The 15,319-nt window shown below is 33.3% G+C and overlaps 1 protein-coding gene across 5 annotated transcripts in view; it reads right to left on the bottom strand.

Moving 5' to 3' along the window:
- pan (transcription factor pangolin) overlaps nt 1–15,319 on the bottom strand; it is a 115,333-nt gene that overhangs the window by 70,931 nt on the left and 29,083 nt on the right. For all 5 annotated transcript variants that reach the window (XM_044395384.2, XM_070218093.1, XM_070218094.1 and 2 more), the window contains one exon: nt 5,558–5,669. In XM_044395384.2, coding sequence (XP_044251319.1) covers nt 5,558–5,669 — 112 coding nt within the window. The remainder of the gene's footprint in view (nt 1–5,557; nt 5,670–15,319) is intronic.

The following is a 15,319-nucleotide window of genomic DNA, read 5'->3' as shown; positions in this document are numbered from 1 at the left end:
ATATAGAATATAGCTCCGTTGGTTTTGATTGTATTTCCTTCTACTATGGGATATGATTTTTTTTAAATATTTCCGAATTTTGAATTAAATTTAACAAAAATCCGACGACTATATTATATAGCTGCCATAGGAAGGGAAAATTAAAATTTTTGCGATTTGTAAGTTAATAGGAAAGATCTGCAAGGGTATATAAGCTTCGGCTGGCCGAAGCTAACTTCCTTTCTTTTTTTATTTTATTTAAGATGTTAATCTGCAAGAAAAATAATTTACAAAAAGTTTAATTTTTCTTCGTTTTGATTTTTTAAATTAGTCTCCCCTTACACTAGTTCTATTGAAAAAAAGTATTATTGCAAAACGTAAATGCAACTATCGTAGTTCAAAAGCAAAATTCAAAAAGCAAACAATACTCAGTCAAGTACGTAATTATTTTAACCGTACCAAGGGCTGATGCCCTTCGCCCCTATCATCTGGCTGGCTTAAGTTTATTGTGTTATTCAATTATGAATACTTGATCATTGTGACGGTCCATAACGCCGTGTAATCCATTGGACCTCTTAAGTGCACGCCTTTTATTTACGCCGCTGGTTCCCATTTGATCGGTAAACCAACATAGCCCTATAGCTGGGGTACAATTTCAACCCACCACAAAATCTATTCAGAGCGAACAAACAACAAGGGAAATTCGGCAGAACCTTTGCCACAGAATTTCCGATGTGTACAAATGAAATCGCATCATACGCAATTATTACTTCATAATTTGTATGGATTTCGGCGATGAGGAATAGGGTGAGAAAGTCAATAACTCGTGGCGGGGTTACTTAAATGAAAATAACAAAAGCACTAACAAACCGCAAAAATAAAACAACACACAAAAATATTTCTTATAGGTTTGATTTGGTATTATATGGCTATCGTTTAGTAGAAGGGTTATACCTTACAGAATAGTGGTGGAAATAGCAGTGAAGATTTATTTTCGGCGGTGTCAAATAAATTATTTTCAACCAAAATCCGTTATATTCTGACTTACATCAGTGCAAATGTTTGATACATAGTAGCTAAACTAAAAAAAAAATTTAATAATTGGTCTTTCGAATACAAAATTTTTTTACACACTTCGTGAAGAATTGATAAAGCAACATATGGATAATTTTTTTAAAAATCTCGTGTATTTTTTAAAAATTTTAATGTTATTTAAAATAGTCATAAAATGTAAAAAAAAATTTTTCTAAGAGATATTAAGATAGACCGCAAAGTTTCATACCAAATAATAAAATAACTCAAACGAATGTCAAATGCTGTATGAATATTCAAGCCGAGCTTATTTCTTAAAATATCGATACAATATAAATGGTAAACAAAAATTCGATCTTCTATAGAGATTTGACACCAAATTGTCTGTCACGTGGAAAAGCCAAGTTCTTTGAAAATTAATAAAATTTTACAAAAACTCTACATTCAGATAATCAACTCTAAAACAAGAATCAACGCTTACTCTGTTGACCAATTTTAAAAGTAATGCGGCGATGGCGTATCGTGTATCGGATGGCCATGGTGGCCAGCTCAGAGAAGCTGGGTCGAGTAAAATGACAAATTCGAATTTTGAAAACGGGAATCGTTTGACCCTTATTTGACCACTTTTGCCCACCCTTTAGTTTTTTTTGACCACGTCCAGTTTCGAAAATATCGAATTTGGAAAATTTTCGAAAATCAAAAATTTGACTTTTTCAAATTTTTTTTTGTGGAATCGTTTGACCCCCATTTGACCACCATTGCCCTCCTTTTAGAATTTTTGAAAAAGTCAAAACTTTAGAAAATACGACACTTTTTCGTTTTTCTCGAAATTCGAACATTTTAAAGTCGAATTTTTCAAAACTTTTTTTGTCCAATCGTTTGACCCCCATTTGACCACCATTGCCGCCCTTTTAGAATTTTGAAAAATTCAAAACTTTAGAAAATACGACAATTTTTCGTTTTTCTCAAAATTCGAAAATTTTAAAGTCGAATTTTTCAAAACTTTTTTTTGTGGAATTGTTTGACCCCCATTTGACCACCATTGCCCACCTTTAAGAATTTTGAAAAAGTCAAAACTTTAGAAAATACGACACTTTTTCGTTTTTCTCAAAATTCGAAAATTTTAAAGTCGAATTTTTCAAAATTTTTTACTGATATGTCTTCGGTCATACATCTTAAGGTCATACAAAAAAGTTTTAAGTCAATCGGACAATCCTAAAAACAAATAATTTTTGATTTTAAGCGGATAAAAAAATATTTAAAGCTAAGAAATATAAAAATCTTCCCAGGGGACGGTTTCTTTCTTTTCTTAAACATAATGTAAAAGCAGAAGGGAAATCCGAATATTTTTATACCCTTGCAGAGGGAATAATGATTTCAGGCAGAAGTTTGCAACACAGTGAAGGAGACGTTTCCATATAGACCCCATATAGCTTCGATGCTTTTAAACATATAACCTTCAACGCTTGGGAATAACATTTTTTTAATAGTTCTGAATTTCGAATTTAATTTTATAAAAATCGGACGACTATATCATAAGCTGCCATAGTAACGATCGAAAAATACATGGGAAATTAATAGGAAACAATTATAGCTTCGTTGGTTTTAATTGTATTCTCTTCTACTCTAGAATATTCATTTTTTTTTTGCATTTCCGAATTTTGAATTAAATTTAACATTAATCGGACGACTATATTATATAGGTGCCGTAGAAAGGATAGAAAAAATAATGTCAAAATAATACGAAATTTAATATTTTTGCGATTTGTAAATTAATAGGAATGATCTGTTTCTTTCTTGCTTATAATGTATTAAATGCTTTATAATAAAAAATCTGTAGATTTTTCAATTTCAATAGAAAAGTATTAAAGCGTAGATTATACATTTTTCAACTTTTAAGCCAATGCACCCAACAGTTTAAAATTTATTTCAATTTAATCTTTTATTTCAATTTTGAATATAAAAGTTGACAAATAACTCTTTATTGTTAATTGACAATTTTTTTGAATAGGTTAACTTTTACATACGACCCCTGACTTAAAAACAAAAATTATGCTTTTGACAAGACTTTGATTTATTTGAAACACTAGTTTTAGGGAAATTGTAATTGTAAACAAAGATTACATTTAATTAGGGGTGAGCACTAAATGTTTTATAGTTTTAATATTTTTAGTTCGTTTATTTTAAAAATTGTGTAGTTTTAAGTGCTGGGTAATCGTTTGTTATCATTAATATTAAGTTTTTGGGTGTGGGCAAACGACAAATTTTTCGTAAGGATAAACTTATAATTAACATTACTTTTAAAGTATTCAATTTGTGAAAATTCTAAAGGGTGGACAAACGATTACATGCAAAAAATTTTGAAAAATTTTAATTTTTTTGCAATTCAGTGAAAACTTAAAAGTGTTGTATTTTCTAAAGTTTTGACTTTTTAAATTTCTAAAAGGGTGGCAATGGTGGTCAAATGGGGATGAAACAATTCCACAAAGAAAAGTTTTGAAAAATTCGACTTTAAAATTTTCGAATTTTGAGAAAAACGAAAAAGTGTCGTATTTTCTAAAGTTTTGACTTTTTCAAAATTCTAAAAGGTGGGCAATGGTGGTCAAATGGGTGTCAAACGATAAATAAAATGTCGCGATGTGCTCTGAATCATATGACAGCCCTGTGATCAAATGGCTCAATGGTCAACGGTCCGATTGAACAAAAATAATTCTAAAAACAAGAAAGGAAGCTACCTTCGGCCATCCGAAGCTTATATACCCTTGCAGATCATTCCTATTAACTTACAAATCGCAAAAAATTTTAAATTTTGTATTGTTTTTACATTATTTTTCTGTCCTTCCCTATTGCAGCTATATAATATAGTCATCCGATTTTTGTTAAATTTCGAAAAAAACATATCCTAGAGTAGGAGAGAATATAAAAATTTATTATAATTTATTATTAATAAAAATCAACGGAGCTAGAATTTGTTTCCAATTAATTTTCAATTAATTTTTCTATCGTTCCTATGGCAGCTATATGATATAGTCGTCCGATTTTGATCAAATTAAAATTCAAATTCGGAAATATTTAAAAAGAGTCATATCCTAGAGTAGAAGAAAATACAATAAAAACCATAGAAGCTAGAATTTATTTCCTATTACTTTTCCATTAATTTTCCGATCGTTCCTATGGCAGCTATATGATATAGTCGTCCGATTTTTTAAATATTTTATTCAAAATTCAGAAATATTAAAAAAAAACAAGAAAGGAAGCTAGCTTCGGCCAGCCGAAGCTTATATACCCTTGCAGATCATTCCTATTAATTAACAAATCGCATAAATGTTCAATTTTCTAATATTTCTCATTAATTTTCCGATCGTTCCTATGGCAGCTATATGATATAGTCGTCCGATTTTGATAAAATTAAAATTGAAATTCGGAAATATTTAAAAAGAGTCATATCCTAGAGTAGAAGATAATACAATAAAAACCAAAGAAGCTAGAATTTATTTCCTATTACTTTTCCATTAATTTTCCGATCGTTCCTATGGCAGCTATATGATATAGTCGTCCGATTTTGATTAAATTAAAATTGAAATTCGGAAATATTTAAAAAGAGTCATATCCTAGAGTAGAAGATAATTCAATAAAAACCAAAGAAGCTAGAATTTATTTCCTATTACTTTTCCATTAATTTTCCGATCGTTCCTATGGCAGCTATATGATATAGTAGTCCGATTTTTTAAATAATTAATTCGAAATTCAGAAATATTTAAAAAATAACATCCCCAAAAGTAGAAGGTAATATTTCAAAAAACACCGACACTAGAATTTTTTAAAGTTTTTTTTTCCGATTGTTCCTATGGGAGCTATAAGATATAGTTGTCCGATCCGGTCGGCTCCGACATATATACTACCTGCAATAGAAAGAAGACTTTTGCGAAAGTTTTGTCCCGATAGCTCAAAAACTGAGAGACTAGTTTGCGTAGAAACAGACAGACGGACAGACGGACAGAGGGACAGACGGACAGACGGACAGACGGACGGACAGACGGACATGGCTAGATCGACTCGTCTTGTGATGCTGATCAAGAATATATATACTTTATGGGGTCGGAAACGTCTCCTTCACTGCGTTGCAAACTTCTGACTGAAATCATAATACCCTCTGCAAGGGTATAAAAACATCCCCAAGAGTAGAAGGTAATATTTCAAAAAACACCGAAGCTAGAATTTGTTAACGATTTCTGTTTCCGATCCTTCCTATGGCAGCTATAAGATATAGTTGTCCGAATCGGTCGGTTCCGACTTATATACTACCTGCAATAGAAAGAAGACTTTTGGGAAAGTTTCAAGTCGATAGCTTCAAAACTGAGAGACTAGTTTGCGTAGAAACGGACGGACAGACGGACAGACGACTCGTCTAGTGAAGCTGATTAAGAATATGTATAATTTATGGGGTCGGAAACGTCTCCTTCACTCCGTTGCAAACTTGTGACTGAAATCATAATAACCGCTGCGAAGGTATAAAAATTAATTATTTTAGAATTACGTGACTTACCCATGGTCTTAGGATCAAGCTGATATGGTGGAATTCCGCAATGCGCAGGAGGTGGTGTTGTTAACGGGTCTGCATTGTGACAAAAAAACGGAGGTAGTCCAATTTTGTTGGCCTAAGATAAAAAACACAATTTTTAACATATAAATTATATAACAAGAAATAGAAAATCAAGAAAATTGGTACTCCTCTGAGTTAAAAAATCTATTCCCGGCGATGTTTAAAAATCTGGAAAACTGTGATTATGTAATATATGGTATATTCACCTATCGTATAAAATTGGTAATATTACATTTTATGATAAAGAAGAAAGTAGTTAGCTTTCGCAAGCCGATATGTATTCGCTTAAAAATATCACTCAAAGTGCGATTGCAGCCGTTCTGTACGGAATTTTAGAAAGATTTAAACTTGTGCTTGTAGGTAGAACCACGAAGCACATATTGGGTTAATAAAATAAGGTGTTTTCTTTGTATAAACTTTTAAAAACGCGGTTATTAGTTTACAAGAGGTATGCATGAATACAAAAAGTTGTAGAAACCTTAGGACTTTATGTCATTTATATATTAGCAAAACGAATTAACAAGATGTAATGAACTATTCCACATAGACCCAACCCGTCATGTGGGCTGGGTGTTAGTGTGTTGGTCCCCCGTGCTGTGGTACGTTTTCATGTGCTACATGGGACTATGCAAAAAAAAAAACGCTGAAAATCGGCACAGAAAAGCCGTGGCGTCCAAGTGAGTTTTATTTCTGAGCGAAAAAATAAAAATCAACAATAATCAATTTTTTTGAGGAATATTATAAAAATCCCAAAAATAAAAATCATGGCGATAATTAATAGATTAAGCACTATGGTGTTTTCCTTTTTTGCGTATGTCGATCCTAAGTGCCTGATTTTTTGGTTCAAAAAATATATCAATAATCATTATGTACGGTCCCTGGTATAATGTACTAAAAAAAAAGACTTATCTGCGACGCATTTTAAGATATCAGAGAAATTATTTCCTTGTTTTTAATTTTGTTTTTAAATTCTCAACAATCAACTTAAAAACAACGAACATATAATTTTTTCTTGTTATACTTTTCCGATTACACCAGATTACAAAAAACAAGAAAGGAAGCTACCTTCGGCCAGACGAAGCTTATATACCCTTGTAGATAAAGTAATGCTCACTCGGTGCAGTTCCAGGAATTCCATATTCAGCGTTTCTATTTTAATTTTGTTTATACATAAGTAGCCAAGAATAAAAACGCCTACTTCCTACAAAGTTACAATGAATTTTCTTATATTTGTTTGAATATTCCTATGGGAGCCTGAAGATATAGTGGTCCGATCCGGCTCGCTCCGACATATGTACTACCTGCAATAGAAAGAAGACTTTCGGGAAAGTTTCATCGCGATGGCTTTAAAACTGAGAGACTAGTTCTCATAGAAACGGACAGACGGACAGACGGAAAGGAAAGAGGGACAGACGGAAAGGAAAGAGGGACAGACGGACATGGCTAGATAGACTCGGCTATTGGTGCTGATCAAGAATATATATACTTTTTGTGGTCGGAAACGTCTCCTTCACTGCGTTGCAAACATCTGACTGAAATTATAATACCCTCTACAAGGGTATAAAAATTGATGATATATGCACTTCATGAAACCTTAATTTTCCGGTAAGGTATATCTTTCTGATTAAGAAAAGGGCACTTACAATTTTTTGTATGGTACCTATTTTTTTAAGTGTACAAAACGTTTTTGATGCTTTTTTAATTTTTAACTCGAGCTGTGATTAACCGATTTCGACCATCGAAGAATCATTTTACAGGTAATAGAATGCCCTCTAACTTTCTTTTTTACATTGCGATCCATTCATTAGTTTAGAAGCTACAATTTGTCAAAGTTGAAAAAGTTGGAAAAAAAACGCAAAAATGCTGGCATAAATGGCTTCGTAAAAAATACATGCCTAAAAACCGAAATAAGTTTTATAAAAGAATACTTTTTTTAATAGCGATAGCTATAAATCTGAGAGACTAGTTTGAATAGAAACGGAAAGACGGACATGGTTAGATGGACTCGGATGTTGATACTGATCAACAACATGTATACTAAATGTGATTGAAATCGTCTCCTTTACTGCATTGCCAACTTCCGACTGAAATTATTAAACCCACTGCAAGGGTATAAAATAATCAAGCATTCGCCGAAATAAATGCAACAATTTATAAAGTTGTCTTATTCGGTCAGTTGCATACAAACATAATAATAATAACGCTTTTTGTACGGAATATAGTCTAATTATACATTTTGCGTACTCACGGTACAATTCGTCACTACGTAGACTGGATATTTACAATCGACATAACTACACATGTATTACGATGGGAAGAAAGAGGTAATTACTAGTACATTTTTGCAATAATTGCAATGACTACCAGTAAATCAATTTTTTATGTGCTCCCCATTATCTGCAGAGTCTGTACAGTTAGGTATTTCTTTAATATATATTTTTATACCCGTTACTCGTAGAGTAAAAGGGTATATTGTATTCGTGCAAAAGTATGTAACAGCTAGAAGGAAGCGTTTCCGACCCCATAAAGTAGGGGAGTGTAGGGTAATTTGACGAGTAGGGTAATGTGACGAACTCGTCGAATCTCATATATGACGTCACGACAAAAATTCCAAATAAATGTAGTCGTCTCCCCTTATCGTGTCGACAATGTATTTACAGTAATATTAATAAGAAGTCCCGTAATTTGTTCGTGAGGTAATTTTCGCTAAAAATGTGGTGCGCAAACTAGCAAATCCATTCAATTTACTTGTGTTTCAGCAGTGCCAGAGCAAAGATGTCTGGAAAATAAAATCAGGCAAATATATGCACGTATACATGAGATCTTTATCAACAGTTTTTGGTACCTCGCGTTTTTTTCTTTTGCGCCGTTTGAGAGTGACACCGTTTTTGCTCCAAGTCTACCTTGTAGGGTATCGTGACGAACTTTTTGTAGGGTATTGTGACGAACTTTTTTTATTCAAGAATTTTAACTGTTATCGTTGATTATTTGTAAAAAAAAAAATATAATAATACCAGATAACATTTACTGCTGCAGTTTTATTGTTGTTTTTAATAGTGACGTCAATTTAATTTAATTTTAAAAAAATTTGCACTTTGACCATTTTTTTTTTTTTTTTTTGTAAGTTTGGGTATTATCTTATTACTTCTTTCTTTTCCGTATCGAAAATAACCTTTCCGTAAATAATATATAAAAAAATGTATTTTTATACCCGTTACTCGTAGAGTAAAAGGGTATATTGTATTCGTGCAAAAGTATGTAACAGGGAGAAGGAAGCGTTTCCGACCCCATAAAGTATATATATTCTTGATCAGGATCACTAGCCGAGTCGATCTAGCCATGACCGTATGTCCGTCTGTCTGTCCGTCTGTCTGTCCGTCTGTCTGTCTGTCTGTATGAACGCTGAGATCTCAGAAACTATAAAAGCTAGAAGATTGGCATTTTGCATGCAGATTTTAGGAGTTCCTACGCAGCGCAAGTTTGTTTCAAAATGGTGCCACGCCCCCTCTAACGCCCACAATCGCTTATATACGATTTTAAAAATTTTAATATTTTGGAAAAGTAACAAGAGAGAACGCTATAGTCGGGTTGTTGTCCCGACTATCTAATACCCGTCACTCAGCTAAAGGGAGTGCGAACGCTGTGTCGGGTTGGTGTCCCGACTAATAATCGTAACTCAGCTAAAGGGAGTGCGAGGGAGATAGATATATGTTGACAATTTATAAAGCGTATAACTTTTTAATGAATGGTCCGATTTGAAAAATGTCTTCTACATTTCGATAGGTATAAATATACACAACAAAATTGCATTTATACTTCTCGGAAATCTTTAAAGATGTGGGCGCAGGACCCATTTTAAAATCGTTAGTGGGCGATTGTGGGCGTTAGAGGGGGCGTGGCGCTCGGATAAAATAAACTTGCGCTGCGTAGGAAGCCAAAGAATATGTGTGGGAAATCTCAACCTTCTAGCTTTTGTAGTTTCCGAGATCTCAGCGTTCATACAGACGGACAGACGGACAGACGGACAGACGGACAGACGGACAGACGGACATGGCTAGATCGACTCGGCTAGTGACCCTGATCAAGAATATATATACTTTATGGGGTCGGAAACGCTTCCTTCTAGCTGTTACATACTTTTGCACGAATCTAGTATACCCTTTTACTCTACGAGTAACGGGTATAAAAATGCAGTTTTATTGTGTTTTTCAATACCTATCGAAATGTAGAAGAAATTTTTCAAATCGGACCATTCGTTAAAAAGTTATGCGTGATCAACGTTTTCTATCTCTATCTCCATCTCCCTCGCACTCCCTTTACCTGAGTAACGGGTATCTGATAGTCGGGGCATCCGACTATAACGTTCCCTCTTGTTTTGTTTGTAAAAAGGATGGTTTACACCAAACGCTGTGGGATTTGGCTACGTTGAAATTTCGAATCAAAATTTTTTTAGAAATATGCTCAGTAAATGTACATAACTTTCTGCTTTTACACTTTTAAAAAATATTGATTTTTGGAGAAGTTACATTGAAGAACAAATCGTTCGTCACATTACCCTACAACTTTTGAAAGTGCAAAAAAAGAAGGGTTCACGCCAAACGCTGTGGGATTTAGCTGCATTGGAATTTCGAATTTCGAATTTTTCAGGGATATGCTCAGTAGATGTAAGCTACATTCTGCGTTTACACTTTAGAAAAATATTGATTTTTAGAAAAGTTACATTCAAAAAACGAATCGTCACCTTACCCCACACTCTCCTATATATATTCTTGATCAGGGTCACCAGCCGAGTTGATCTAGCCATGTCCGTCTGTCCGTCTGTCCGTCTGTCCGTCTGTCCGTCTCTCCGTCTGTCCGTCTGTCCGTCTGTCCGTCTCTCCGTCTGTCCGTCTGTATGAACGCTGAGATCTCGGAAACTACAAAAGCTAGAAGGTTGAGATTTTCAACACATATTCTTGGGCTTCCTACGCAGCGCAAGTTTATTTCAAGTTTATTTATAAAAAATTTAAAATGTGTCTGGCGCCCACATCTTTAAAGGTTTCCGAAAAGTATAAATGCAATTTTGTTGTGTATATTTATACCTATCGAAATGTAGAAGACATTTTTCAAATCGGACTATTCATTAAAAAGTTATGTACAATCAAAATTTTATATATCCATCTCCCTCGCACTCCCTTTAGCCGAGTGACGGGTATTAGATAGTCGTGACAACAACCCGACTATAGCGTTTTCTCTTGTTTTTTAATAGAATTGGTCACCAAGACATTTAAAGATTTTGGTATCATCATACTAATATTAATAACAAAACATAAAATAATAAGTAAACAATAAATTAGTATTATCAAATAATCCACCACGAGTTTAGGTTTTTTTTTTAAAGTAACCGTAAATGTAGACTTTCAATTTATCACAGATAATAGTCATGCCTATTACGGCTTGACGAATAAAATAGAAACAAATAAGAAGCACACAAACAATAATAATAACAAGCTGCGTTGAGTATAGCGGCAAACGATTCAGTGAAACTCAAAAATGCTTTGATGTCGCCGCTGCCTAACGAGTATGAAACGTGCCGCCCGCCACTATGTGAGTTTCCATCCCCTACGATACAGTATATATGAACGGTGTATTTTTGGTTTTAATTCTTCCCATATTTGCAATCATCGTTTCCAACACACCCAATTGCTTAAAAGTTGCATAGTTTAAAAATACAATAGTAGCACTACTACCAGTAAGATGGAAGACATGTATCTAATTACACAGGAACACAAAATTAAACTTTGTGAAATTTTCACGAACCATGATATTTGGGTTCTCCTGAGTAAAAGTCCCATACAAAATTATTTGCCATCACCTACAGGTTCCGTGGTATAGAATACAGAACCGATGTTTGCCAACATTTTGAAACTCCCAAGATTTTCACAATTTCTCTGATAAAAAACCAATTCTGAGAATTAAATCTGAAATGGAACTAATTACGGCTAGGGCATGGCTATATGGAATCGGCTATTGGTGCTGATCAAGAATATATACTTTATATGGGCGGAAATGTCTCCTTCACTGCGTTGCAAACTTTTGACTGAAATTATAATACTCTCTGCAAGAGTAAACAAATATAAAACAGCTATAAAAATTTTAAATAAATAGAATTGATCTGGAAGGAAATATAATTTTTGCCTGGCCTAAGCTTGCTTCTTCTCAAGTTAAATTATATTTTATATGTATTAATCCGATAGCAGAACCTTTAAAAAATACCTTTCTCGATCGCATTGTTTATGGTCTTCATTCATTTAAATAAATTTAGATATACCACGTATACATACACGTATATATACACATATACATATATATATTCTATGTGATGCTTCAAAGTATAAAGTAAAGAGAATTATATCGGAATAAAGAAAAAGCCTTAAAAACAACCACCGATGCTAAGTACATTCGTCTTTTATTATACACACGATAGCCACCCCCAAATATTGTATGATTTTATTTAGGTTGATAACAATGGAGTAGTATTTCGAAACCCAAGCTCAGATCTCAAAACGTAAATGTTAACCCTTTAACGTATTTCTGTAAAAATATTAAGAACGAATCCATCTTAATTTTACATATTATGCTCTGCTTTAGATTTATAAAAAAATGCAATACTAAATACAATTAGAATTATAAACAACAATGTTGTGCTCTAATAAAAAAAGCAGAAGATCATTACATTTTAAAAGGTTTTTTTTTGATTTGCTTTAAAATACTACATTTTATGTTTAACTTATTTTAAAATAGTCATTAAAAAAAATTTTTTTGTTTAATTTTGTTTGTTTGTTTTATTTTGTTTATATATTCGTTAAAAAAGTAAATTAGGTCTTGGCTGAAAACAAATTATTTTTTAGATCGAATTCTTTTAATAATTGAACATTTGTATTTCCGTCTGTCTAAATCCGATTAACATAAGTAAACCGTAAAAAACTAACAGATTTTTTTCAGGGACTGCAAATAACAGTTATGAGGTTGAACAAAAACATTGGCTAAAATGTGATATAATACATAAAAGTGGTAGACATAAAAATATTTTTTGTTGGTCCTGCAACCCAAAATGCGCATAAACTTGTATTTTAAATTTGTTAAAAATATTGTTGAATAACTTTTATTATATGATTTTTATTTTTAATATGGGGTTTAAATCGTATTGATGAGTACTTTCGGATTTTTTCGATTAACGTCTTAAAACTATAAATAACAAGTTTAAGTCAATCGGACAAAAACTTTAGAAGTTAGGATAAACAAAAGAGAACGCTATAGTCGGGTTGGTGTCCCAACTATCTAATACCCGTCACTCAGCTAAAGGGAGTGCGAGGGAGATGGATATGGGACGCTCCATATCAACCCGGCCACCCCCCTTTTTTTTTAATTTTCTATGTGGACAGTACCACATTGATTGCAAAGCCCCTTGCTTCCAATATTTTACCTCATACCCATTTTTTCAATGTTACCACTCTTTCGCCGTATAATCGCGTTAAAAAGAAAACACAAAATAATTTTTATCCTGCGAACGGAAGAAACAATTGGCATGGTTCGAAATCAGCAAAACCTGTCTTTCCATAGCCGATTACGAGAAAAAAATAGATTTTATTGGACCGTAGATGACCAAGCGATAGCGTTTTTAAAGTCTAAAAGTGGGATTTCGTCCAAAGGGCCAGTCTGCAAAAATACCATTATATTTTTCTCAGAAAGCCTCATATTTAACGGATTTTATGCCACTGATTTCAAAGTGGGATCTCTCTTGAGGAATTAGCTATGAATTCTTTTGTACGTTTTTGTAGTAGTTAACTGTCAGAAAAAGCTAATAAGTAATATAAAATAATCGTATATGCTTTGGAAAAAATTAACAAATCAATGAAAAGAATTCATAGCTAATTCCTCAAGAGAGATCCCACTTTGAAACCAGTGGCATAAAATCCGTTAAAACTCGGGCCTTTTGAAAAAAATATAATGGTATTTTTGCAGACTGGCCCTTTAGACGAAATCCTACTTTTAGACTTTTAAAACGCTATCGTTTGGTCATCTACGGTCTAATAAAATCCATTATTTTTCTCGTAATCGGCCATCGAAAGACAGATTTTTCTGCTTTTGAACTATGCTGATTGTGCCTTTCGTTCGTAGGTTAAAAATGATTTTGTGTTTTCTTTTCAGCGCGAATATACGGCGAAAGAGTGGTAACATTGAAAAAATGGATATGAGGTAAAATATTGGAAGCAAGGGGCTTTGCAAACAATGTGGTACTGTCCACATACAAAAAAAAATCAAAAAAGGGGGTGGCCGGGTTGATATGGAACGTCCCATATATAAAATTTTGATTGTACATAACTTTTTAATGAATAGTCCGATTTGAAAAATGTCTTCTACATTTCGATAGGTATAAATATACACAACAAAATTGCATTTATACTTTTCGGAAACCTTTAAAGATGTGGGCGCCAGACATATTTTAAATTTTTTAGAGGGGGAGTGGCGCCCGGCTGAAATAAACTTGCGCTGCATAGGAAGCCCAAGAATATGAGTGGAAAATCTCAACCTTCTAGCTTTTGTAGTTTTCGAGATCTCAGCGTTCATTCAGACGGACGGACAGACGGACAGACGGACAGACGAACATGGCTGTATCGACTCGGCTAGTGACCTTGATCAAGAATATATATACTTCATAGGGTCGGAAACGCTTCCTTCTCCCTGTTACATACTTTTGCACGAATAGAATATACCCCTTTACTCTACGAGTAACGGGTATAAAAAGTTTCTTAAAAAATGAATCATTTTTGGTTTTAAACGGTTAGAAACAATATTTAAAGTAAAAAAATAAAAAACTTTCCAAGGGGCTGGTTTTTTCTGTTCTTATATGAAATGTAGAAGCAGAGTGGAAATCCAATAATTTCACTATGCAGCATCAAAAATTTACCTCGATGGATGCTATATTTATACCCGTTACTCGTAGAGTAAAAGGGTAAATTGTATTCGGACCCTATAAAGTATATATATTCTTGATCATGGTCACTAGGGTCACTTAAAATAATTTTAGGATTTTTTTTATGGCAGAAATAAATTCCAGAAAACATAGTCAAAAAACTTAAAAACATACATCTGCGGTCAAAATAGTAGTAGTGTTGCTGCCTTGTGTTTTTAAAAGTTTGATGTTGTAACTTTTTTTTTATCCAATTAGTCTAATAGTAAAATTATAATCAATACAATATTACCAGGAAAAGATCAATTACAACAACAAACTTTTAAATACACAGGGCGGCAACACTACTACTATTTTGACCGCAGCTGTATACGTTTATGTTTTTTGACTGTTTAATAGAATTTGTTTCTGCCATAAACAAAATCATAAAATTATTTTAAGTATGGGGTTTGAAAGATAAAGGGTGTATCTTTTAAAAAACTTTAACATCGAATCAAACCATGCATCAATTTGCCTCTGAGAGCTCCGCAAAGTTGCCCAATTTCAGCATTTTTGCGGTGTTCACTGTACCTCCGCTAAAAATGATCGCTAAAAATAAAAAAAAAACGCTTCACAGAGGGCGGGTTTTTTTTATGCAGAAAAATAAGCGACGAATTTGAAAACGATCGGTTGAGCCGTTTAGAAATGCCGATGAACACGGACTTTCACGGTTTCGAGAAAAACGCACTTAAAGATGCTCTTACGTACCCAAA

This window comes from Drosophila takahashii, chromosome 4 (assembly GCF_030179915.1).
Source record: "Drosophila takahashii strain IR98-3 E-12201 chromosome 4, DtakHiC1v2, whole genome shotgun sequence".
NCBI classification, from domain to species: Eukaryota; Metazoa; Arthropoda; class Insecta; order Diptera; family Drosophilidae; genus Drosophila; species Drosophila takahashii.
Note: the sequence above shows the minus strand (reverse complement) of the source record. Positions and strands in the feature narration are given on the sequence as shown.